Genomic DNA, 27,224 nt, shown 5'->3' with positions numbered 1-27,224 from the left:
AGGGGGAATCCAAAACAATAATTATTTTTTTAAATAAGAAGCAGCAGCCTCGGTACAAATAAAACATTGAAGGGCGAACGAATGAAGCACATTCACTATTAAAACCCGTCCCTTTTACCGAGCTGTAAATGCCCTCTCTGCTGTGAAGGGAAGGGGAGAGGGGGCGGTGACGTGGCATAGGTGTTCTCGAAGCGCCTGTTGAAATGTTTAAATCCCCCCAAAAAATTTCCTCTGGCCTCCAACGGTAGATTCAATCAAAAGGGTTGGCGGGCTGGATAAATAGATTTTCTTGTCATTATTCAAGGCACGATGAGAAGGGGGATTGGAATGGCTTTTGGAAAGTGGCGGCGGGGTGGATGGCCAGCTTTCCCCGGGGGTCCTTGTGTCAGGACCCCTCCTTCCCTCCCATGAACCCCCCCGCGCGGTTGCTAGGTTTCAAAATGGCGGCGGCGCTGGTTGTAGGCCCGAGGCGGCGGTCCGGGGCCGGGGAGTCACCGGCGGTGGTGGCGGCTCCGCTGCCGCTCTTCTTCCTCCTGCTGTTGTCGGGCCCGGCGTGGGCGGGCGGCGGCGGTGGCCGCTACCAGGCGGGCGAGGAGGTGCCGCTGTACGTCAACAAGGTGGGGCCGTACCACAACCCGCAGGAGACCTACCACTACTACCGGCTGCCCGTCTGCCGGCCGGCCCGCGTCCGCCACCGCAGCCTCAGCCTGGGCGAGGTGCTGGACGGTGACCGCATGGCCGAGAGCCTCTACCAGCTGGCCTTCCGTCGCAACCAGAGCCGGAAGGTGCTGTGCGAGCTGCGGCTGGACCCGCAGCAGGTGAGAGAGGGGAGGATGAGGAGATGGGGTTTGGAGAGGGGGGAGGAGATGGGGTTTGGAGAGGGGGGGGGGGAGGAGATGGGGTTTGGAGAGGGGGGGGGGGAGGAGATGGGGTTTGGAGAGGGGGGGGGGAGGAGATGGGGTTTGGAGAGGGGGGGGGGAGGAGATGGGGTTTGGAGAGGGGGGGGGAGGAGATGGGGTTTGGAGAGTGGGGGGGGGAGGAGATGGGGTTTGGAGAGTGGGGGGGGAGGAGATGGGGTTTGGAGAGTGGGGGGGGAGGAGATGGGGTTTGGAGAGGGGGGGGAGGAGATGGGGTTTGGAGAGGGGGGGGAGGAGATGGGGTTTGGAGAGGGGGGGGGAGGAGATGGGGTTTGGAGAGGGGGGGGAGGAGATGGGGTTTGGAGAGGGGGGGGGAGGAGATGGGGTTTGGAGAGGGGGGGGGAGGAGATGGGGTTTGGAGAGGGGGGGGAGGAGATGGGGTTTGGAGATGGGGTTTGGAGAGGGGGGGGAGGAGATGGGGTTTGGAGAGGGGGGGGAGGAGATGGGGTTTGGAGAGGGGGGGAGGAGATGGGGTTTGGAGAGGGGGGGGAGGAGATGGGGTTTGGAGAGGGGGGGAGGAGATGGGGTTTGGAGAGGGGGGGGGAGGAGATGGGGTTTGGAGAGGGGGGGGGAGGAGATGGGGTTTGGAGAGGGGGGGAGAGGGGGGGGAGGATGGGGTTTGGAGAGGGCGGGGAGGATGGGGTTTGGAGAGGGCGGGGAGATGGGGTTTGGAGAGGGGGTGGATGGTGGGGGGTTGGATGGTGGGGGGTTTGGAGAGGGGGTGGATGGTGGGGGGTTTGGAGAGGGGGTGGATGGTGGGGGGGTTTGGAGAGGGGGTGGATGGTGGGGGGGTTTGGAGAGGGGGTGGATGGTGGGGGGGTTTGGAGAGGGGGTGGATGGTGGGGGGGTTTGGAGAGGGGGTGGATGGTGGGGGGGTTTGGAGAGGGGGTGGATGGTGGGGGGGTTTGGAGGGGGGGTGGATGGTGGGGGGGGTTTGGAGGGGGGGTGGATGGTGGGGGAGTTTGGAGAGGGGGTGGATGGTGGGGGGGTTTGGAGAGGGGGTGGATGGTGGGGGGGTTTGGAGGGGGGGTGGATGGTGGGGGGGTTTGGAGGGGGGGTGGATGGTGGGGGGGTTTGGAGGGGGGGTGGATGGTGGGGGGGGTTTGGAGGGGGGGTGGATGGTGGGGGGTGGATGGTGGGGGGGTTTGGAGGGGGGGTGGATGGTGGGGGGGGTTTGGAGGGGGGGTGGATGGTGGGGGGGGTTTGGAGGGGGGGTGGATGGTGGGGGGGTTTGGAGGGGGGGTGGATGGTGGGGGAGTTTGGAGAGGGGGTGGATGGTGGGGGGGTTTGGAGAGGGGGTGGATGGTGGGGGGGTTTGGAGAGGGCAGAAACAACAAAAACTCAAAGCAAACTCAATTGCTACTTGGCCCTAAACAGACAATACAACATAGCTGATTACCTGACCATGGTAAAGGATAACAAACGGAGAAGAACCTTGACAAGGTACAGACTTAGCGAACATAGCCTGGCGATCGAAAAAGGCAGACACAGGCAGACCAGGCTGCCAAGAGAGGACAGGATATGCTCTCACTGCAGTCAGGGAGTGGTGGAGACAGAGATGCACTTCCTCACAGCTTGTGGAAAATATCAGGGCATCAGGGAGAATTTCTACCAAAAATTCTCACAAATATGCCCTGATTTCAGAAATCTGAATGACAACCAAAAACTCCCATTCCTACTGGGAGAGGAGAAAAGCTGTATAACACTGGCGGCACACTATGTTACAGCTTGCCATGAACAGAGGGACAACCAGTAAACTAAGAAAAGAATATATATAAACAATGCGAATGTATATTTATACACTCGGGGATATACCTGTTTATACACTATGAATAGAACTGCGTTTATGTGCTAAACCATTAATGTATTTTGATGCTTTGGCAACATAAGATGTAACTTATGCCAATAAAGCGATTTGAATTGTGAATTGGAAGAGGGAGGCTGAGGAGGGGGTGGAAGAGGGAGGCTGAGGAGGGGGCGGAAGAGGGAGGCTGAGGAGGGGGTGGAAGAGGGAGGCTGAGGGGGGGTGGAAGAGGGAGGCTGAGGGGGGGTGGAAGAGGGAGGCTGAGGGGGGTGGAAGAGGGAGGCTGGAAGGGGGTGGCTGAGAAGGGGGGAGGGTGGAAGGGGGGTGGAAGAGGGGAGGCTGAGGGAGGCAGGTGGAAGAGGGGGGAGGCGGGTGGAAGAGGGGGGAGGCTGAGGGAGGCGGGTGGAAGGGAGGGAGAGGGTGGAAGGGAGGGTAAAAGAGGAGAGTCTGGAGGGAGGTGAGAAAGGGAGAGGAGGTACCTGAAAGGATGAGATCAGTACAGTGGGTAGAAATGATCTTGGCTCAGAAGATCAAGATGTAAAACCAATTTGGTGGAGATAAGAAATAGAAATGAAATGAAGTCACTGGTGGGAGTAGTATATAGGCTACACTGCAGGACAAAGTGTAAATCAAGAAATAATGGGGATTTGTAAGAAATGTACTGCAATAATCATGGGCGATTTTAATCCTCATATCGATTGGACATATCAAATTGGCACGGGTAGCCTTGAGGACGAGTTTATTCGGGAGAGTTTCTTAGAACAATGCATTGTAGAACCAACCAGGGAACAGGCTATTTTAGATCTGGTAATGAGACAGGATTAATTAATGATCTCATAGTAAAGGATTTTCTAGGGGAGAGTGATCATAATGTGTTAGAATTTCAAATTCAGTTTGAGGGTGAGAAACTTTGGTCTGAAACTAGTGTCTTAAACTTAAATAAAGGCAATTACAAAGGTATGAAGACAGAGTTGGCTAAAGTGGACTGGGAAAATAGATTAAAGGGTAAGACGGTGGATAAGCAGTGGCAAACATTTAAGGAGATATTTCATAAATCTCAACAAAGATATATTCCAGTAAGAAAGGCTCTACGAGAAGGATGAACCATCCATGGCTAACTAAGGAAGTTAAGGATGGTATCAAATTGAAAGAAAAGGCATACAATGTTGTGAAGATTAGTGGTAGGCCAGAGGATTGGGAAATTTTTAGAAACCAGCAAAGGATGATTAAAAAAATTATAAAGAGGGAGAAAATAGATTGAGAGTAAACTAGCAAGAAATGTAAAAATAGACAGTAAGAGCTTCTACAAGTAAAGCGAGTAGCTAAAGTAAACATTGGTCCCTTAGAGGATGAAACTGGGGAATTAATAATGGGGAATAGAGAAATGGCAGAGACTCTGAACAATTATTTTGTATCTGTCTTCACGGTAGAAGACACTAAAAGCATCTCAATAATAGTAGATAATCAAGGGGCAAAAGGGAGGGAGGAACTTAAAACAATCTATCACTAGAGAAAATGTACTAGACAAACTAATGGACCTGATGGCCTGCATCCTAGGGTCTTAAAAAGAAGTTGGTTGTAATCTTCCAAAATTCCCTAGAATCTGGAGAGGTCCCAGCGGATTGGAAAACCTCAAATGTAACACCCCTATTCAAGAAAGGAGGGAGACAGAAAGCAGGAAACTATAGGCCAGTTAGTCTAGCACCTGTCATTGGGAAAATGCTGGAATCCATTATTAAGGAGGTAATAGCAGGACATTTAGAGAATCATAAGACAATCAAGCAGAGTCAACGTCGCTTTATGAAAGGGAAATTGTGTTTGGCAAAGGATGTAACGAGCAGGGTAACCTTCTCGAGGGCAATCAGGGATGGGCAATAAATGCTGGCCTTGCCAGCGACGCCCACATCCCATGAACACATTTTTAAAAGAAGAGTGGATCAAGGGGAACCAGTGGATGTGGTGTATTTGGATTTCCAGAAGGCATTCGATAAGGTGCCAGATAATAGGTTACTGCACAAGATAAAAGCACACGGGGTTGGGGGTAATATTAGCATGGATAGAGGATTGGTTAACTAACAGAAAACAGAGAGTCGGGATAAATGGGTCATTTTCTGGTTGGCAATCAGTAACTAGTGGGGCGCCGCAGGGATCAGTGCTGGGGCCTCAACTATTTTCAATCTATATTAATGACTCGGATGAAGGGACCGAGTGTACTGAAGCCAAATTTGCTGATGATACAAAGATAGGTGAGTTAGTAAGTTGTGAGGAGGACACAGAGTCTGCAGAGGGATACAGATAGGTTAAGTGAGTGGGCGAGAATTTGGCAGATGGAGTAACATGTGGGAAAATGTGAGGTTATCCACTTTGGAAGGAAGAATGAAAAAGCTAATGATTATTTAAATGGAGTGAGACTACAAAATGCTGCGGTACAGCGGGATCTGGGGGTCCTCGTACATGAAACACAAAGTGAGCATGTAGGTCCAGCAAGTAATTAGGAAGGCTCATGGAATGTTGGCCTTTATTGCAAGGGGGATGGAGTATAAAAGTAGGGAAGTCTTGTTACAACTGTACAGGGCGTTGGTGAGACTGCACCTGGAGTACTGCGTACAGTTTTGGTCTCCATATTTAAGGAAGGATATACTTGCATTGGAGGCAGTGCAGAGAAGGTTCACGAGGTTGATTCCTGGATTGAAGGGGTTGTCTTATGAGGAAAGGTTGAGCAGGTTGGGCCTTTACTCATTGGAGTTTAGAAGAATGAGAGGTGATCTTATTGAAACATAAGATTCTGAGGGGGTTTGACAGGGTGGACGCTGAGAGGATGTTTCCCCTCGTGGGGGTATCTAGAACTAGGGGGCATAGTTTCAGAATAAGGGGTCGCTCATTTAAGATGGAGCTGAGAGGAATTTCTTCTCTCAGAGGGTCGTGAATCTGTGGAATTCTCTACCCCGGAGAGCTGTGGAGGCGGAGTCACTGAATATATTCAAGGCGGAGATTGACAGACATTTGAACTACAGGGGAGTCGAGGGGTTTGGGGAGAGAGCGGGAAAGTGGTGCTGAGGCCAAGATTGGATCAGCCATGATCTCATTGAATGGCCGAGCAGGCTCGAGGGGCCAAATAGCTGCCTACTGTTCCTATTTCTTATGTTCTGGGAAGAAGAGGAGGGTGGGTGGAGAGGAGAGCGTAGAGGAGGGAGGGGAGGGGGGACACAGTAGGTGAGGGGGAGAGGGGGCACAGTAGGTGACGGAGGGGAGAGGGGGCACAGTAGGTGAGGGCGGGGAGAGGGGGGCACAGCTGGTGAGGGGGAGAGGGGGCACAGTAGGTGAGGGGGAGAGGGGGCACTAGGTGACGGAGGGGAGAGGGGGCACAGGTGAGGGAGGGGAGAGGGTGCACACTAGGAGAGGGGGGCGCAGCTGGTGAGGGGCACAGGAGGTCACATACTCCTTGGATCATAGTCTAAATGGAATAGAGGAGCAGAGGGAACTGGCAGTACAGATACAAAATCACTAAAAGTAGCTGTAGACACTATGTAAATCGAGTAAAAAGTCAGTGTCTTTCCCAGTTCCCCATCATCCCCCTCTATCAGGGGCTGGAGTTGACCCCAGGTCCCAGAGGGTGAAAGGTCAGTGTCTGGCCCTCCGCCGGACCACATTAACAGTGTTTCCCTCTTCCCTCCCATCTAGATCGAGGAGCTGAAGGAGGCTATCGAGGAGCTGTACTACTTTGAGTTTGTGCTGGATGACATCCCGATCCGGGGTTTCGTGGGCTACCTGGAGGAGAGCGGCTTCCTGCCCCACACCCACAAGATCGGCCTGTGGACCCACCTGGACTTCCACGTGGAGTACAACGGCGACCGGGTCATCTTCGCCAACGTCAGCGTGCGGGACGTCAAGCCCCACAGCCTGGATGAGCTGCGGGCGCCGGCCAGCATGACCCACACGTACAGCGTGCGCTGGTACGAGACGTCCTTCCCCTACGAGCGCCGGGGCGAGCGGCTGCGCGACTCCAGCTTCTTTCCCCGCACCCTGGAGATCCACTGGCTGTCCATCATCAACTCCATGGTGCTGGTCTTCCTGCTGACTGGCTTCGTGGTCATCATCCTGATGCGGGTGCTGCGCAATGACTTCGCCCGCTACAACCTGGAGGAGGAGGTGGGGGCCGACGACTTTGACCAGGCCGACAATGGCTGGAAGATCATCCACACCGACGTCTTCCGCTTCCCCCTGTACAAGAGCCTCCTGTGCGCCGTCCTGGGGGTCGGGGCGCAGTTCCTGGCCCTGGGCACAGGTGAGCCGTGCCTGGCCGGGAGAATAGAGTCACATGGCGCAGGAGGAGGCTACTCAGCCCCTCGAGCCTGTCACATGGGAACAGGAGCAGGCCATTCAGCCCTTCGAGCCTGTTACATAGGAACAGGAGGAGGCCATTCAGCCCCTCGAGCCTGTTACATAGGAACAGGAGGAGGCCATTCAGCCCTTCGAGCCTGTTACATAGGAACAGGAGGCCATTCAGCCCCTCGAGCCTGTTACATAGGAACAGGAGGAGGCCATTCAGCCCCTCGAGCCTGTTACATAGGAACAGGAGGAGGCCATTCAGCCCCTCGAGCCTGTTACATAGGAACAGGAGGAGGCCATTCAGCCCCTCGAGCCTGTCACATGGGAACAGGTGGAGGCCATTCAGCCCTTCGAGCCTGTTACATAGGAACAGGAGGAGGCCATTCAGCCCCTCGAGCCTGTTACATAGGAACAGGAGGAGGCCACTCAGCCCCTCGAGCCTGTTGCATAGGAACAGGAGGCCATTCAGCCCCTCGAGCCTGTTACATAGGAACAGGAGGAGGCCATTCAGCCCCTCGGGCCTGTTACATAGGGACAGGAGGAGGCCATTCAGCCCCTCGAGCCTGTTACATAGGAACAGGAGGAGGCCATTCAGCCCCTCGAGCCTGTTACATAGGAACAGGTGGAGGCCATTCAGCCCCTCGAGCCTGTTACATAGGGACAGGAGGAGGCCATTCAGCCCCTCGAGCCTGTTACATAGGAACAGGAGGAGGCCATTCAGCCCCTCGAGCCTGTTACATAGGAACAGGAGGAGGCCATTCAGCCCCTCGAGCCTGTTACATAGGAACAGGAGGAGGCCATTCAGCCCCTCGAGCCTGTTACATAGGAACAGGAGGAGGCCATTCAGCCCCTCGGGCCTGTTACACAGGTCAAATAGATCATGGCTGATCTGTATGTTAACTCCATCTACCCGCCTTGGTTCCGTAACCCTTAACTAACACAAATCTATCACTCTCCATTTTGAAATTTTCAGTTGACCCCCCAGCCTCAACAGCTTTTTGGGGGGAGTGAGTTCCAGATTTCCACTGCCCTTTGTGTGAAGAAGTGCTTCCTGACGTCACCCCTGAACGGCCTGGCTCTGATATTAAGGTCATGCCCCCTTGTTCCAGACTCCCCCCACCAGAGGAAATAGTTTCTCTCTCTCTCTACCCTATCGACTCCTTTAATCATCTTAAACACCTCCATTAGATCACCCCTTAATCTTCTACACACCAGGCAATACAAGCCTAGTCTGTGCAACCTGTCCTCGTAATTTAACCCTTTTAGCCCCGGTATCATTCTGGTGAATCAACGCTGCTCCCCCTCCAAGGACAATCTATCCTTCCTGAGGATCAGTGCCCAGAACTGAACACAGTTCACCAGCTGGGGTCTGACCAGAGCTCTGTACAACTGAAGCATCACTTCCACCGCTTTGTACTCCAGCCCCCGAGATAAAGGCCAACAGTCCATTAGCCTATTTCATTATTTCTTGTACCTGCCCACTAGCTGTTAGGGATTTCGGTACTTGGAGCCCTAAACCTCTCCGCTCCTCCACAGTTCCCAGCTTCTCGCCAGCTCGGGTAATGGTGACTTAAGACCGCCACAGACACTGCATGAAAAGTCATCATGACGTGCAATAAAATGCCAGGAGCCATTATAAAGCGGCGCAACAGGCAGCTAACTAAATAGAGGCCAGGAAAGAAACAGGCCGCCACACCTTCTGCGAGTCCTGGTAAACAGGACACACATGGCAGCAGCAGCAGCTCCATAAACACACTCACTCTGTCCTCTCTGGCCACACTCCCAATTCTGCATCCTCTTCCTAACGGGACACAGCTACCCTTCTCTTGGCCAGGCCTATGTTTTCCTGTGTCCATGCGCGTTTTGCCTGGCACGCCGCCTCCGAGCCCATTACTTCTATCTCCCTTTACCCCTCGGGGCCTTTTCTGTCTCCTCTCGCCCGCCCTCGTTCCCCCTCTCGCTCTCCCCATCTCTGATGCTGGTTTATTGTGACAGTCCTGTTTCCCCCCTCCTCCCGCTGTGATCCGGTTCTTTCTGGTCTGTGCAGGTATCATCGCCATGGCGCTGATGGGGATGTTCAACGTTCACCGCCACGGGGCCATCAACTCGGCGGCCATCTTGCTGTACGCCCTGACCTGCTGCGTGTCCGGCTACATCTCCAGCAATTTCTACCGCAAGATCGGAGGCGAGCGCTGGGTGTGGAACATCGTCCTCACCACCAGTCTCTTCTCGGGTAAGGGCAGGGGTGGCAAGGGCTCGCTTCCTGGGCGTGAAGATAATGGGAGTGCCCTGCTGAGGGCTTGAGGGTGAAAGGTCAGCATCCCTCATTGGCAAGAGGAGACCATCATCCCCCCTCTGGGGCTAGATTTGACCCTGGGATCCAGAGGGTGAAAGGTCAATATTTGACCACCTCCCCTCTCTCTTTCCCCCCCACCCCCCATTAGTTTTGCAAATATATGGTTAAATCCATATCTCCGATGCCTGTGCTAAATGGTCCTGACACCCGCACAGTAGGAAGATCCCAAATTTTATCCCCCACCCTAGGTCTGTGCTGACATAGCTGTTGTCAGCTTGGGGTGGACAGTAGTGGGGGGGGCGGGGGGAGGTGCGCGTGCGTCGGGGGTCCCCACTCCATATTAGGGAGGGATGGCAGCAAAGTTCCAGCCCCTGATGCAGTGATTGCAGCTGAAAGTGTGTGTGTGTTTACGTGGGAGGTGGAATAGGACTGTGACGCCTTATGCGGCTGAGTAGCCCGCTAGTTATCCGGGCCCACAGGTGGGGAATGGGCTTACACTGGGCGAGGTACTGGAGGGCAGGCCAATGTCCATCGAACCCATGCAAGGATTGCCTGGTGTGGAGGGTGCGTGGACAGCATTGAGTTGGTTGACTTGCACTTGTATCGGGCCTTTAACGTACTAAAACATCTCGAGACGCTTCGCAGGAGCAATTAATCAAACAAAATTTGACACCATGCCACGTGAGATGTTCGGACAGGTGACCAAAAGCTTGGTCACAGAGGTAGGTTTTTACGGTGCGTTTTAAAGGAAGAGAGGGAGGTGGAGAGGTTTAGGGAGGGAATTCCAGTGTTCAGGGCCCAGGCAGCTGAAGGCACGGCCACCGATGGTGGAGCGATTCAAATCGGGGCTGCGCAAGAGTACAGAATTGGAGGAGCGCAGATATCTCTGAGGATGAGGCTGAGGAGGGTTTTGAATGCAAGGATGAGAATTTTCAGATTGAGCGTTGCAGGACTGGAAGCCAATGTAGTTCAGTGAGCACAGGGGTGATGGGTGAACGGGACTTGGTGCGAGTTAGGATATGGACAGCCGAGTTTTGGATCAGCGCAAGTTTACGTAGGGTAGAATGTGGGAGGCCAGTCAGGAGTGCATTGGAATAGTCAAGTCTGGAGGTAACAAAGGCATGGATGAGGGTTTCAGCAACAGATAAGCTGAGGCAGGGGTGAAATCGGGCGATGTTACGGAAGCCAGCCAGGGCCCATCGAACCCTTGCGAGGGAATAGGCAGTCTCGGTGTTGGAGTGAACATGGGGTCGGAAGCTCAGCTCGGGGTCAAATAGGATAGCGCGGTGCGGATGAAACGCTGAGATTTGATTGGCCGCTCTGGGACCAGCACGCCTCACACTGTCTCTTCCCGTTCTCTCTTTCCCCCCCCCCGCAGCTCCGTTCTTCCTCACCTGGAGCATCATCAACACGGTGCACTGGGCCAACGGCTCCACCCACGCCCTCCCCGTCACCACCATCCTCCTGCTGCTCACCGTCTGGCTGCTGGTGGGCTTCCCGCTAACCGTCATCGGAGGCATCTTCGGCAAGAACAGCGCTGGCAGCTTCGACGCCCCCTGCCGCACCAAGAACATCGCCCGGGAGATCCCGCCGCAGCCCTGGTACAAGTGCGTGCTCGTCCACATGACCATCGGGGGCTTCCTGCCCTTCAGGTTGGTACTTTTCTCGTACAAACCCGTTCTCTCCTCCTGCGCCGCACCCTCGGGCTCTTGAGCGAGTGCCGGGAACAAAAGAAGGATTTGCATTGCTGGGAGATGTGAAATGGAGGCTGCAGCGCCCACCTATGGTGGGAGGGCATAATTGCAGCGGGACACATTTAGAAAGTACATACGAATTAGGAGCAGGAGTAGGCCTCTCGGCCCCTCGCCTGCTCCGCCATTCAATAAGATCATGGCTGATCCGATTACTCCACATTCCCGCCTACCCCCGATAACCTTTTCACCCCCTTGCTTACCAAAAATCTATCTACCTCTGCCTTAAAAATATTCAAAGACTCTGCTTCCACCGCCCTCTGAGGAAGAGAGTTCCAAAGACTCACGACCCTCTGTGAGAAAACATTTCTCCTCATCGCTGTCTTAAATGGGCGACCCCTTATTTTTAAACAGTGACCCCCCAGTTCTAGATTCTCCCACAAGAGGAAACATCCTCTCCACATCCACCCTGTCCAGACCCCTCAGGATCTTGTATGTTTCAATCAAGTCACCTCTTACAAGCCTAGCCTGTCCAACCCGCCCATTCCAGGTATTAGTCCAGTAAACCTTCTCTGAACTTCCAACGCATTTACATCCTTCCTTAAATAAGGAAACCAATACCGTACTCCAGATGTAGTCTCAGCAATGCCCTGTATAACTGAAGCATAACCTCCCTACTTTTGTATTCAATTCCCCTCGCAATAAATGATAACATTCTATTAGCTTGACTTGCATTTATATAGCGCCTTTCACCACCTTGGGATGTCCCAAAGCGCTTTACAGCCAATGCAGTAATTTTTTTTTTGAAGTGTAGTCACTATTGTAATGTAGGGAACGCAGCAGCCAATTTGCGCACAGCAAACTCCCACAAACTGCAATGCGATGACGATTAGATCATTGTTTTTTTGTGATTTTGACACCGGGGAGAATTCACTCCCCCTGCTCTTACAGTTGTGGCCGCGGGATCTTTTACGTCCGCTCGAGAAGGCGGACGGGTCCCTCGGTTTTAACGTCTCGCCCAAATGCCGACACCTCCAACAGGGCAGCGCTCCCTCAGGACTGGCACCGGGCGTGTCAGCCCTGGTTTATGGGGCTCGAGTCTCTGGGGTGGGGACTCGAACCCACGACCTTCTGATTCAGAGGCGGGAGTGTGAGACCCACTGAGCCACAGCTGACACCAAGGCTGTATGACCACAGTGGTCATCGCCCACCCCCTCCCCCTCCCCATGTGACCACCCCCTTCCTACCTAACCCAGGGAGCACTGAAACCAATTATACCCGGGCTCTTTCTGCTCTGTGTGGGGGCTCAGTACCAATTGTGGCCCATTACTGTCCACCCTCGGCTGGGATCAGCTCACTTGTCACACATGCCTCCCAGTCGTATACACCGCCGTCACTGCCTTTGCGGACAAGCGTGCGAAGAATGGGCTGCTCGAGTGAGTCTGTCCGTCTTTCCTCCTTCCCCGCCCTCCCCCTCCCCACCCAGTGTAGAGTCGGAGCCTTTACAGGAGGAAGTGGGTAAGAACAAAAGACTGAAGTGCCCCATTTATATCGCACCTTTCATGACCACCGGACGCCCCAAAGCGCTTTACAGCCAATGAAGTACTTTTTTTGAAATGTAGTCACTGTTTAATGTAGGAAATGCAGCAGCTGATTTGCGCACAGCAAGCTCCCACAAACAGCAATGTGATACTGACCAGATAATCTGTTTCACTGATGTTGATTGAGGGATAACTATTGGCCAGGACACCGGGGATAACTCCCACCTGCTCTTCTTCGAAATAGTGCCATGGGATCTTTTACATCCACCTGAGAGAGCAGACGGGGGCCTCGGTTTAACGTCTCATCCGAAAGACGGCCCCTCCGACAGTGCCGCACTCCCTCAGCACCGCACTGGAGTGTCGGCCTAGCTTTATGTGCTCAAGTCTCTGGGGTGGGACTCGAACCCACAACCTTCTGACTCAGAGGCGAGAGTGTGAACCATTGGCTGACTCAAAGATTGGGGAGTGGGGGGAATCTGCCTGGAGTGTTTCTCTTGACTCTCTCTCTCTGCTCCGCAGTGCAATCTCCGTGGAGCTGTACTACATCTTCGCCACGATGTGGGGCCGTGAGCAGTACACGCTGTACGGGATCCTCTTCATCGTCTTCGCCATCCTGCTGAGCGTCAGCGCCTGCATCTCCATCGCCCTCACCTACTTCCAGCTGTCGAGCGAGGACTACCGCTGGTGGTGGCGCTCGGTCTTCAGCACCGGTTCCACCGGCTCGTTCATGTTCCTCTACTCCGTCTTCTACTACTTTAAGCGCTCCAACATGTCGGGGGCGGTGCAGACCCTGGAGTTCTTTGGCTACTCCTTCCTCACCTGCTACGTCTTCTTCCTCATGCTGGGCTCCGTCTCCTTCTTCGCCTCGCTGCAGTTCATCCGGTACATCTACGTCAACCTCAAGATGGACTGACCCAAGGTAATTTCTCCCCTCTGCTCCTCCGCCACTTCTGGGAATGGCTCGCGACGCTCCCCGTTTCCCCTCACCCGCCGCTCTCGCCTCCTCTGTTTCTATGTTACGGGCCTGAGGGGCTGAATGGCCTCCTCCTGGTCCGATGTAACAAGCTCGAGAGGCTGAATAGCCTCCGTCTGTTCCTATGTAACAAGCTCGAGGGACTGAATGGCCTCCTCCTGTTCCTGTGTAACAGACTCGAGAGGCTGAATGACGACCTCCTGTTCCTGTGTAACAGACTCGAGGGACTGAATGGCCTCCTCCTGTTCCTGTGTAACAGACTCGAGAGGCTGAATGACGACCTCCTGTTCCTGTGTAACAGACTCGAGGGACTGAATGGCCTCCTCCTGTTCCTGTGTAACAGACTCGAGAGGCTGAATGACGACCTCCTGTTCCTGTGTAACAGACTCGAGGGACTGAATGGCCTCCTCCTGTTCCTGTGTAACAGACTCGAGAGGCTGAATGGCCTCCTCCTGTTCCTATGTAACAGACTCGAGGGACTGAATGGCCTCCTCCTGTTCCTGTGTAACAGACTCGAGGGACTGAATGGCCTCCTCCTGTTCCTGTGTAACAGACTCGAGGGACTGAATGGCCTCCTCCTGTTCCTGTGTAACAGACTCGAGGGGCTGAATGGCCTCCTTTTGTTCCTATGTAACAGGCCCGAAGGGCTTGAGGAGTTGGGACTCTAAGCTAAAGAGCAAGACCTCAAGAGTAGTTATCTCAGGATTGCTCAACATTTAGAGAGAGGAAGATTAGTGGCATGGGTTTAAAACGTGGTGCAGATGGAGGGATTCAGATTTCTTGATCTCTGGGAAGGGTGGAAGCTGTACAATGGAATGTCTTTACCTGAACCGAAATGGGAAGAGTTAAACATCCGCATTATAACATTTTTAAAAGGAATACACAGAAAGTTAACGTGCAGGTACAGCAAGCAATTAGGAGGACAAATGGCATGTTGGCCTTTATTGCAAGGGGGTTGGAGTATAGAAGTAAAGAAGTCTTACTGCAATGATACAGGGCCTTGGGGAGACCACACCTGGAGTACTGCGCAGTTTTGGTCTCCTTACCTAAGGAAGGATATACTTGCCTTGGAGGCGGTGCAGCGAAGGTTCACTAGATTGATTCCTGGGATGAGAGGGCTGTCCTATGAGGAGAGATTGTGTAGAATGGGCCGATACTCTCTGGAGTTTAGAAGAATTAGGGGTGATCTCATTGAAGCATATAAAATTCTGAGAGGTCGAATCCCCTGGCTGGAGTGTCTAGAACTAGGGGGCATAGTCTCAGGATAAGGGGTCGGCCATTTAAGATTGAGATGAGGAATTTCTTCACTCAGAGGGTTGAGAGCCTTTGGAATTCTCTGCCCCAGAGGGCTGTGGATAACAGCATAAGAAATAGGAGCAGCAGTGGGCAATACAGCCCCTCGAGCCTGCTCGGTAAGATCATGGCTGATCTTCGTCCTCAACTCCACTTTCCTGGCCGATCCCCGTATCAACGACTGAACAGCCACAGCTCTCTGGGGTAGCAAATTCCAAAGATGCACCACCCTCCGAGTGGAGAAATCTCTCCTCATCTCAGTCCTAAATGGCCGACCCCTTATCCTGAGACTCTGCCCCAGTTAGTTCTAGACTCTCCAGCCAAGGGAAGCAACCTCTCGGCATCTACCCTGATGCTCAGTTGTTGAGTATATTCAAGACTGAGATCGATAGATTTTTGGGCACTAAGGGAATCCAGGGAAATGGGGAGAGTGCAGGAAGGTGGAGTTGAGGTAGAAACCAGCCATGATCATCTTGAATGGCGGAGTGGGCTCGAAGGGCCTTTTGGCCTACTCCTGCTCTTGTTTCTTGTATTCTTGTGAAAGCAAAAGGAAGAGAGCGGTAGAATTACTAATTAAGGGAGAGGTTTCCGCATTAGAAGTGGAAGCTATTGCAAGTAACTATACAAAACATATAGGCCTAGAAATTCAGTAGCGTTCGCCAGCCGTTAACGCCATAAGAGGGGTAGATTTCCAGCGCTAGGCACTTAGCGCCCGGGCGCAGGCCGATCTGCGCCTACACCCAACTTCAGTTGACATTTAGCGCTGGCGCAAAGTGTTTGCGCCCGCTCAGCTGCGCGCGCAGCTTATGATGTCATTTCGTCGTGCAACGCTGTTTGTGCGCCCCAAACCGGAAATTCAGTGGCGCCCGCCCAATGTGGGCGTGGCGCTGTTAAGAACTGTGAACTGGAACGCAGCAGAGGCCCTGTGGGCCTCGGGGAGCGCTAATTAAAGGGCACTTAGACTGAACTATAAAGGCCAGCCATTTTGCTGCAATGACTTTAGTGCTTTGGATTTCTGGACAGAGACCAAGGAACAGACCTTACTGATTTGGGACAACATAGGAGAGGTATTTTTGGCTTCTGGCCAGAGCTTGGAAATTAGACTCATTGTGATTTCACTGTTGGCAAGTTTATTATGGGGGCTGCATGGGGTTCCAACCCTCAGTTCCAGCATTATGTGCGAAGGGCTCGCAGACGCTGTGTGAGAGGGTCAGCCATGCCTAGACGCAGAGGGGCCATCAGGCGTCGGCAACGTAGGCCTTACCCACTCGGGGAATACCGGCAGCAGGTGTCCTATCTCACCATGACTGCCACGCATTGTGTTAAGAGGCTGCGCTTCAGAAGGGAGGTGGTTGCAGAGATCTGCCAGCTGCTTCACAGAGATCTGCGTCCACAGCTGATGTGTAGGACGTCTCTGTCGGTGGAAGTGAAGGTCACGGTGGCTCTGAACTTTTATGCAAGCGGCTCCTTCCAAGCCGCTGCTGGGGACATAGCGAACATCTCCCAGTTCGCCGTGCATCGCTGCATCCGGCAAGTCACCGATGCCCTTTTCGCAAGGAGACACCAATTCATCTCCTTCCCCATGACCCTAGAGAGGCAGGAGCAGCGTGCAGCCGGATTTGCCAGGATCGCCGACTTCCCCATGGTGCAGGGCGCCATTGACTGCACGCATGTGGCTATGCGGGCACCTATCGACAATGCCGAGGATTACCGCAACCGGAAGGGCTACCATTCCCTCAATGTACAGCTGGTGTGTGACCACAGGCAGCGCATCCTAGCTGTCAATGCCCGCTTTCCAGGAAGCAGCCACGATGCATTTATCCTGCGCCAGACTACTGTGGCTGACATGTTCGAGGCACAGCCTCCACCAAGGGGATGGCTTATTGGGGACAAGGGCTACCCTTTGTGTACATGGCTCATGACCCCGCTCCGCGCGCCCAGGACCCCTGCGGAAGAGGCATACAACGAAAGCCATCAAGCCACAAGGAACATCATAGAGCAAACGATTGGCGTCCTCAAGCAACGGTTCCGCTGCCTGGATCGTTCCGGCGGATCTCTACAGTATTCGTCGGATAGAGTCTCCCAGTTCGTCGTAGTTTGCTGCATGCTGCACAACCTGGCTATCCGCAGGACTCGGGCACTGCCACCTCGCGTTGGACCACCACCTCAGGAGGACGAGCAGGAGGACCATGAGGAGGAGGAGGAGGAGTACCAGCCCAGGAGGGAGCCCCAAGGGCCGCCCGCCGGCGGCTTATTGAACGACACTTCTAGGCCCCCTGTCAGGGAATGGCTTGTGGCAATGAACGCACCTGAATGCAGCCGCTCCGCAAGCCCTCAGCTGGTTAATGCAACAACCACTTGAAACATGACACCTGGACAAGCTGAATAAATAAAAAGCTTTATTTAACAAACTCCGGGCCCTTCCCACATGAAACAGAAAAACAGACAAGACCCCCAAAAAACAGTCAAAAACATATCTCACTCCCACAACCTGGGGAGGAATAACAAAAATTGTCCTTCCAATTGGCCTTCATCCTCGGCCTTACCAAAATAAGCCCCCCCCTCCAGAACACAAACACCCCCATATAAAAAAAAACAGTTGGCAACACACTCTACTTGGTGTGCCGAGAGGGCGAGACCTTGTGCAGGCTTCTCCGGCCCCTGCCCGACCTGTTGCTCCGCCTCAACCTGGGCCCTGTGGGTGTTGCAAGGCTGGGGGAAGGCTCCTGAGGGGCACAATGCGTGACGGCAGATGCCCTTGGGGGTCGGCCTAGACGAGGTCCGGCCCTGGAGGGGCCGGCTGCTGACTGCTGCAGCTGTGGCTGGCCAGCATCAGTCTCTGCAGCAGCTCGTCGCACCTTGGCTGGGGGAGTGGCAGCGGCAGCTGCAGCAATGGGGGCAAGCTGGCTGATGCCAGGCGCTCGCTGGTCGCCAGAGACACTGGCACTCGGCCGGCCTGGCACTGCAGCAAGCGCAGCAATCTGGTGAAGGCCAGACCGCTGTGCTGCAGCAGGGCGGCGGGTGCCCTGGCGATGCTTCCGTGACACAGCGAGTGTGGCAGAAGTGAGTGCGCGAACTGCCCTGGTCTGTGCCCGCATCAGATCAGCCAGTGTCTGGACGGCACCACTCATGAACTCACGACTCGCGTCCTGTGCTGCCGCGAGTTGGTCGACACCCCTGGCCTGTGCTGCCGCGAGTTGCTCGACACCCCTGGCCTGTGCTGCCGCGAGTTGCTCGACACCCCTGGCCTGTGAGTCCCCGAAATTGGCCACACTATGAGCCAGGGACTCAATGGCCTGAGGCAACTGTCCCACAACCCCCATGAACTCGTCGTGGCGCCGCTCCGAGGCCGCGGACATTTCATCAAGGAGGCGCACCTCCTGGGCGAGGACCGTCTCCGGACTGGAGGGCGGACTCTCCCTCTGGGGAGAAGGCCGCCGAGCTGCCCGACCCTTCCCGCGTGCCTGGACGCCACTGGGCCCAGGAGCTACACCCCCCTGCAACACTTCCCCCTGGCTCTCCTCCAGGCAAGACGTGTCCCCTCCATTGCCATCCCCTGGCGCGGATGAGGGTTCCCCCGATGTGCCGCCTTCCTCTTGGTCCTCGTCGTCCTCCTCTTCCGAGGGACTGGCACTCTCAGCTTCAGGGACCTCCTCCTCACCAGCTGAAAGCAGGAAGGCACAAGAGTAGCTTTAGAGTGAGGACAGGGCGTCAGCGAGGGAGGCATGAGTGGTGCCATTATGCGCATTGGTGGGACAGTGGCAAAGGATGTAGATCTGAAGCGCAAGGGGAACCAGAGAGGCCCAAACGGTCATGTCCTTACCATTGGGTCCCAGCACAGGGTCGGCATCTCCAATAGCAACGGGGCCAGTCACCCGGCCACGCATGAGTCGAGCCACGCTCTCCTCCAGCTGACTGAGCTGCTGGAACTGGGGACGGCCTCCCCCGGTGACAGTCTGGCTCTTCAAATTCCGCGCCAGCTTGGCCTGCAAGAGAAAGGACGGCCTCTAAGTACAGTGTGGTGCCCTGTTGTTGTGTGCACTGCCTCCCATGGTCGAATAGCTTGGCCAGTGTGGTGCCCTGTTGTGTGCACTGCCTCCCATGGTCGAATAGCTTGGCCAGTGTGGTGCCCTGTTGTGTGCACTGCCTCCCATGGTCGAATAGCTTGGCCAGTGTGGTGCCCTGTTGTTGTGTGCACTGCCTCCCATGGTCGAATAGCTTGGCCAGTGTGTTAAGTGCAGAGAGTGCTATTGATGATCATGCCAGTGCCATAGCTGTGGGAGGAGTGCTGGCCATTAGGCCTTTGAGGTCCCTTTGCCCATAATGTGAGGTGCACATGCAAGGATGAGGACGACACTGGAAAGACTACTCACCCTGACCAACCGACTGAGGTCGTTGTACTTCTTGCGGCATTGGTCACCAGTCCTGGGGACATCGCTGTTGGCTGACACCCTCAGGGCGATTTCCCTCCAGGCTCTCCTGTACTGCCTCCTGGGAGCCTTCTTGCCACTGTCCGGGCACAAGATCTCTCTGTTCTTTTCCAACCCCCTAAGCAGCACCCTCAAAGCATGCTCTGAGAAGCGCTGCGCTCGTTCACGGGCCTTCTGCATGGCTTCAGGCGCTATTTGGGTCCACCAGCAGTGCTCAGGCCTAGCTGCAGGGCTCCACTATCCAGGGCATGGCTGCAGACAAAGTCGACCCTTCCCCCTTTAAGAGCTGGCTGGCGTCAGGGTGTCTGCTGTCAATCAAAACATGACCGCACCTGCGCTGCGCCCGGCCTCGGCGTTATCAGTCCGCACCGCCGGCTTAGCGCCTAAAGATAGGAGTGCAACGCCAGTTTCAGCGCTCGCCCAAACTCCTTGGCCAAAGCTACTGAATTTCGGCGAAGTGGCCTCCACTTTCCGGCGGGCGCTAACTTTAGCGCCCGCCCGACTTTACTGCCCCAAAAGTGGCTATACTGAATTTCTAGGCCATATAGTTTTGGCATAGTGGTTAGCACTGTTGCCTCACAGCGCCAGGGACCCGGGTTCGAATCCCGCCTTGGGTGACTGTGTGGAGTTTGCACATTCTCCCCGTGTTTGCGTGGGTTTCCTCCGGGTGCTCCGGTTTCCTCCCACAGTCCAAAGATGTGCGGGTTAGGATGATTGGCTATGATAAATTGACCCTTAGTGTTCGGGGGATTAAATACGTGGGGTTACGGGGATAGGGTGGATATGTGTTGGTGTAGGGGTTACGGGGATCGGGTGGGATATGTGTCGGTGCAGGCTCGATGGGCCGAAATGACCTCTATCTGCACTGTGGGGTTTCTGTGATTTCTGTGTGAAAACGCCATTTTGGATTGCACTAAGGAGTTTTTTTTTAAATAAGGCATGTTACAATAAGACCAGATTTCCAATTGGGTGCAATCTTAAGGAAAAATGTGAAGTGAGAATTGCACCCGTCCCAACTTCATGAGCTCTGACCCTATATTAACTTTCGGGACCAGCTATATTTTAAGCAAGCACCTGGCATCAGAGTGTGTCCCCCTTAGCAGCGGGGTCAAAAACCAGGGGGCACAGATTTAAAGTAATTGGTGGAAGGTTTTGAGGGGAAATTTCTTCACCCTCAGGGTCTGGAACTCACTGCCTGAAAGGGTGGGAGAGGCAGGAACCCTAACCACATTTAAAAAGTACTTGGATGTGCACTTGGGATGCGGTAACCTGCAGGGCTACGGACCAAGAGCTGGGAAGTGGGATTAGGCTGGATAGCTCTTTGTTGGCCGGCGCGGACACGATGGGCCGAAATGGCCTCCTTCCACGCTGTAACTTTCTATGATTCTATGCTCCCGGCAGAGGGGAAGAGGCCCTGTTTGGCATCACTCCACCCAGTGGCAATGGAAAGAATTGACCAGTGCCAGTGAGTGTGTGCACTTTGTACAGGAATAAAAAAGCTTAATGACCCTACTAGGTCAGGCAAGGTAAGAAGAGTGAGTTGCACCTTCCAAGAATGCACTGGAATGGGCATGTCCTACACTTCCAATGGCCTGACCCCCTCGCACTGTGTGCAAACTTGAGACTCTAGCAGAGTTGCTTGCAGGATACCCCGGATCGATCCAAGCATCCGAAGCCTGCCTTCATGCCAATTGTGCACTCAATCATGACTGGCGCATGAATGGCCTTCCTTATACTAGAGCTCAACTCGCGGCACAGATGAAACCACACTTGTGGTCAGCAGCCACATTTGCACAACGTAGCCTTGATCTCCCAAAAGGCGTGTGGACCTCTTGCCTTTCTGGGTCAGAGTACTGGCATGGTGAACTGCCTTTGGATATTGTGGCAGTTTACAGGGAAGCGAGCATTCCCTTGCACGATGCGGTGCTGCTGGTCACAAATGAGCTGGACGTTGAAAGAGTTGAAACCATTCATGTCGATGTCGGTGGTGGCGTTGAGCAAGCAATGGCCAAGCGATGACTCCTTGCACCTTCAGCAATCCTGCCCCTGTGAAATTACAGCGCCCTGCCATGCAGCCGCCCATTGTCCATTGGCCAAGCGATGACTCCTTGCACCTTCAGCAATCCTGCCACTGAAATTACAGCGCCCTGCCATGCAGCCTCCCATTGGCCAAGCGATGACTCCTTGCACCTTCAGCAATCCTGCCCCTGTGAAACTACAGCGCCCTGCCATGCAGCCGTCCATTGTCCAATGGCCAAGCGATGACTCCTTGCACCTTCAGCAATCCTGCCACTGAAATTACAGCGCCCTGCCATGCAGCCGCCAATTGTCCAATGGCCAAGCGATGACTCCTTGCACCTTCAGCAATCCTGCCCCTGTGAAATTACAGCGCCCTGCCATGCAGCCGTCCATTGTCCAATGGCCAAGCGATGACTCCTTGCACCTTCAGCAATCCTGCCCCTGTGAAATTACAGCGCCCTGCCATGCAGCCGTCCATTGTCCAATGGCCAAGCGATGACTCCTTGCACCTTCAGCAATCCTGCCACTGAAATTACAGCGCCCTGCCATGCAGCCTCCAATGGCCAAGCGATGACTCCTTGCACCTTCAGCAATCCTGCCCCTGTGAAATTACAGCGCCCTGCCATGCAGCCGTCCATTGTCCAATGGCCAAGCGATGACTCCTTGCACCTTCAGCAATCCTGCCCCTGTGAAATTACAGCGCCCTGCCATGCAGCCTCCCATTGTCCATTGGCCAAGCGATGACTCCTTGCACCTTCAGCAATCCTGCCCCTGTGAAACTACAGCGCCCTGCCATGCAGCCGTCCATTGGCCAAGCGATGACTCCTTGCACCTTCAGCAATCCTGCCCCTGTGAAACTACAGCGCCCTGCCATGCAGCCGTCCATTGGCCAAGCGATGACTCCTTGCACCTTCAGCAATCCTGCCCCTGTGAAATTACAGCGCCCTGCCATGCAGCCGCCCATTGTCCATTGGCCAAGCGATGACTCCTTGCACCTTCAGCAATCCTGCCCCTGTGAAACTACAGCGCCCTGCCATGCAGCCGCCCATTGTCCAATGGCCAAGCGATGACTTGCTTCGGCAAACAGTGCATCCATGACTTGCTTAATGAATAATCGATTTGATAGAGGTGTTCAAAATCATGAGGGTCTGGCCAGAGTAGATAGAGAGAAACCACTGCCCAAGAGGGTGGTGGAGGCAGATTCAATCGTGGCTTTCAAAAGGGAATTGGATAAGTATCTGAAAGAAAAAAATTGCAGGGTTACGGGGAAAGGGCAGGGAGTGGGACTAGCTGAAGTGCTCTTGCAGAGAGCCGGCACGGGCTCGACGGGCCGAATGGCTTCCTACTGTGCTGTAACCGTTCTATGATTCTGTGGACAGCTGACTGGCAAATGTTAGTGATGGCCTTACTGTCAGAACTTTATTCTCAACTTGAGCACAGCTGAATTTCAGTGGAAAACATAGAAGATAGGAGCAGGAGTAGGCCATTCGGCCCTTCGAGAGGCCATTTGGCCCTTCGAGCCTGCTCCGCCATTCGAGATCATGGCTGATCATCCAAACCCTAGCACCCGGTCCCTACACCGACAGCCATCCCACCCAAGCCCTATCCCCGTAACCCCACATATTTAATCCCCCCCTAACACTAAGGGCCAATTTTTATCATGGCCAATCAACCTAACCCGCACATCTTTGGACTGTGGGAGGAAACCGGAGCACCCGGAGGAAACCCACGCAAACACGGGGAGAATGTGCAAACTCCACACAGACAGTCACCCGAGGCCGGATTCGAACCCGGGTCCCTGGCGCTGTGAGGCAACAGTGCTAACCACTATGCCACCGTGCTGGCAATTCTGTAACTTGTGCAGAATTGACAAACGAATGCTAAACTTTTACAAAACACTAGTTCAGCTGCAGCTGGTGTAATGTGTCCAATTCTGGGCACCACCCTTTAGGAAGGACGTGAAGGCTTTGGAGAGGGTGCAGGAGAGATTGACTAGAAGGGTTCCAGGGGTGATAGACTGGAGAAGCTGGGGGTTGTTCTCCTTCGAGCAGAGAAGCTCCGATAGATTATTGAGGGTTTAGGCAGAGTAAATAAAGAGACCGTTTTCAATGGCTGAAGGGTCAATAACCAGATTTGAGGTGATTGGCAAAAGAACCAGAGACAACGTGAGGAAAATCTTTTTTACGCAACGAGGGGGTTAGGATTTGGAATGCACTGCCTGAAGGTGGTGGATACAGATTCAATAGTAGCCTTCAAAAGGGAACGGGATAAATACTTGAAGGAGAAAAAAATTGCGGGGGAGTGGGACTAACTGGACTGCTCTTCGAAAGAGCTGACTCGATGGGCCGAATGGCCTCCTCCTGTGCTGCACTTTTCTATGATTCTATTAACTGGAATGGCCCCATTGTATAAGAATTAACCACAGTTGTGGCCTTAGCCACTTGCATTGAAACATAGAAAAATAGGAGCAGGAGGCGGCCATTTGGCCCTTCGAGCCTGCTCCGCCATTCAGTATGATCATGGCTGATCCTCTATCTCAATACCATATTCCCGCTCTCTCCCCATACCCCTTGGTGCCTTTTGTGTCTAGAAATCTATATCTCCTCAAATATATTCAGTGACTTGGCCTCCACAGCCTTCTGTGGTAGAGAATTCCACAGGTTCACCACCCTCTGAGTGAAGAAATTTCTCCTCATCTCAGTCCTAAATGTCCTACCCCGTATCCCGAGACTGTAACCTCTCGTTCTAGACCACCCAGCCAGGGGAAACATCCTCCCTGCATCCAGTCTGTCTAGCCCTGTCAGAATTTTATACGTTTCAATGAGATCCCCTCTCATTCTTCTAAACTCTAGTGAATACAGGCCTAGTCGACCCAATCTCTCCTCATACGACAGTCCTGCCATCCCAGGAATCTGTCTGGTGAACCTTCGTTGCACTCCCTCTATGGCAAGTATATCCTTTCTCGGGTAAGGAGACCAAAACTGCACACAGTACTCCAGGTGTGGTCTCACCAAGGCCCTGTATAACTCTAGTAAGACATCCTTGCTCCTGTACTCAAATCCTCTTGCAATGAAGGCCAACATACCATTTGCCTTCCTAACTGCTTGCTGCACCTGCAGGTTTGCTTTCAGTGACTGCTGTACAAGGACACCCAGGTCCCTCTGTACATCAACATTTCCCAATCTAGCACCAATCTATCTGTTGCAGTGTTAGTCGGTGGATGAAGGCTGTGGGTGCTGTATTAACTCGTTGAATGAAGGCTTCCTTAAAGCAAAGCTATCTCTACAGGCTCCGTTGCTAACACAAACGCAAGCCTGTGCACTTCTGCCTGTACGTACTGGTATGCGAGTACCGGCGGGTGGATTGTGTGCGCGGCCTGACGTCCCTCCATTGTTCCCCTTATCTTAAAGAACAAAGACATGGGGGAATTCCCACTGGGGAAAATGCTGGAAATTGAACCGCAGCCTTTTTATGGGAGCGGGGGTGCCATTCAGCCCCTCGAACCTGTTCCGCCATTCAATGAGATCATGGCTGATCTGCGACCTAACTCCATATACCCGCCTTTGCCCCGTATCCTTTAATACCTTTGGTTAACAAAAATCTTATCAATCTCAGATTTAAAATTAACAATTAACTGCTGTTTGCGGAAGAGAGTTCGGAACTTCTACCACCCTTTGCGTGTAGCAGTGTTTCCTAACTTCACTCCTGAAATCCTTGCTCTAACTTTTAGGCTATGTCCCCTAGTCCAAGACTCCCCAACCAGCAGAAATAGTTTCTCTCTCTACCCCATCGGTTCCCCTTAATATTTGACAACTTCGATCAAATCGCCCCTTAATCTTCTAAATTCCAGGGAATACAACCCTAATTTGTGTAAAGTCTCCTTGTAATTTATCCTCGTAATATATATTAATGATCTAGACGAGGGAACTAGATGTAATATCTCCAAGTTTGCAGACGACAAAGCTGGGTGGGCGTGTGTGCTGTGAGGAGGATGCAGAGAAACTCCACTCTGGACAGGTTGGGTGATTGGGCAGATGCATGGCAGATGCAGTGTAATGTGGATAAATGCGAGGTTATCCACTTTGGTGGCAAAAACAGGAGGGCAGATTATTATCTGAATGGCAATAGATTGGGAGAAGGGGAAGTACAACGAGACCTAGGCGTCCTTGTGCACCAGTCGCTGAAAGTAAACATGCAGGTGCAGCAGGCGGTTAAGAAGGCAAATGGTATGTTGGCCTTCGTAGCGAGAGGATTCGAGTACAGGAGCAAGGATGTCTTGCTGCAGTTGTACAGGGCCTTGGTGAGACCACACCTTGAGTATTGTGTGCAGTTTTGGTCGTCTTATCTGAGGAAGGACGTTCTTGCCATGGAAGGAGTGCAGCGAAGATTCACCAGACTGATACCTGGGATGGCAGGAATGACATATGAGGAGAGATTGGGTCGATTGGGCTTATATTCCCTGGAGTTTAGAAGAATGAGAGGGGATCTCATTGAAACTTATAAAATTCTAACAGGACTAGACAGACTAGATGCAGGAAGGATGTTCCCGATGGCCGGGGAGTCCAGAACCAGGGGTCACAGTCTAAAGATAAGGGGTAGGCCATTTAGGACAGAGATGAGGAGGAATTTCTTCACCCAGAGAGTGGTGAACCTGTGGAATTCTCTACCACAGAAGGCAGTTGAGGCCAATTCATTAAATATATTCAAGAAGGAGTTAGATATATTTCTTAAGGCTAAAGGGATCAAGGGATATGGAGAGAAGACAGGGACCGGGTACTGAGTTTGGATGATCAGCCATGATCTCATTGAATGGCAGAGCAGGCTCGAGGGGCCGAATGGCCTACTCCTCCTATCTTCTATGTTTCTATCCCTTGAAGTCCGGGTGTTATTCTGGTAAACCTACGCTGCACTCCCTCCAAGGCCAATATATCCTTCCTAAGGTGTGGTGCCCAGAACTGCTCACAGTACTCCAGGTGTGGTCTAACCAGGGTTTTGTACAGCTGCAGCATAACTTCTACCCCCTTGTATTCTAGTCCTCCAGATATAAAAGCCAGCATCCTATTAGCCTTTTTGATTATTCTCTGTACCTGTTCATGACATTTTATCAATCTGTGTCCCTAGACCTCCACTGCTTCTAGCTTTTCACCATTTAGAAAGTACTCTGATCTATCCTTTTTTGGTCCAAAGTGGATGACCTCACACTTGCCTGCATCGAAACCCATTTCCTTGCATCCTCTCCAGAAGGTGCTGACGCCTTGCCTGGGGGTATGACCTCCGCCCTCCAGCACCCTCTCCCAACATGGCCACTTTTCGTCATCAAGCGAACTTTAACCTGTGTGTGTGTCTGTATTTTCTCGAACGCAGATTCCAAATTGCGCCGCGGCAGACCCGGGAACGCCGCACGGAGCGGGGGAGGACGGCGTCGCTGAGCTGCGGGAGAGTCTCGCACCGGCCGAGGGCTCGCCTCCAGCTGCGGAAAGTTCTGGAATTCTCGACACTAGGAATGTCTCTTTTTTTTTTTTTTTCTTCTGCGAGCGTGCGTGCGAGCAGCGTGGCCACGTCCAGTACAATCGCACGATGTAAAATATGTAACATTATAAATATTATCAAACAATGAAAGGGTTGTGAAATTTTATAAACTGTAAACCACCTGTAAATGGGGTCGGGTTTTTTGTACAGCAGAGTCATCTCGGCCTTGTGTTTTTTTTTGTCGTCGACGATCATTTTTTTTCTCCCCCTTCGGAATTCGAATGTGGAATTTTGTCTAATTTAAAAGCTTGCTGGATTTTATTTTTTTAAAAAAAGGAAAATGTGTTCGCTTCTAGGATGGGGACACTGCTTCAGGAATCTCTGCCCCTTTCTCCTCTTGTGTCTCTGTGTCTTTTCTTTCGCAACTGTCTTTTATTACAATAAAAATGATTTCATTCTTGA

The 27,224-nt window shown here is 53.3% G+C and overlaps 1 protein-coding gene across 1 annotated transcript; it reads left to right on the top strand.

Moving 5' to 3' along the window:
* On the top strand, positions 1-27,224 carry tm9sf1 (transmembrane 9 superfamily member 1). Its single transcript, XM_085977294.1, has 6 exons — positions 1-818; positions 6,403-7,006; positions 9,098-9,283; positions 10,725-10,998; positions 13,098-13,497; positions 26,658-27,224. Exons 1-5 carry the CDS (start codon positions 357-359, stop codon positions 13,489-13,491), a joined length of 1,920 nt encoding a protein of 639 aa, XP_085833420.1. The 5' UTR covers positions 1-356; the 3' UTR covers positions 13,492-13,497; positions 26,658-27,224.

The sequence above is a fragment of the Somniosus microcephalus genome, unplaced genomic scaffold (assembly GCF_052327205.1).
Source record: "Somniosus microcephalus isolate GS21.2 unplaced genomic scaffold, FLI_Smic_1.0 unresolved_chr4, whole genome shotgun sequence".
Taxonomy (NCBI): domain Eukaryota; kingdom Metazoa; phylum Chordata; class Chondrichthyes; order Squaliformes; family Somniosidae; genus Somniosus; species Somniosus microcephalus.
This window is presented reverse-complemented; position numbering and strand designations above follow the sequence as displayed.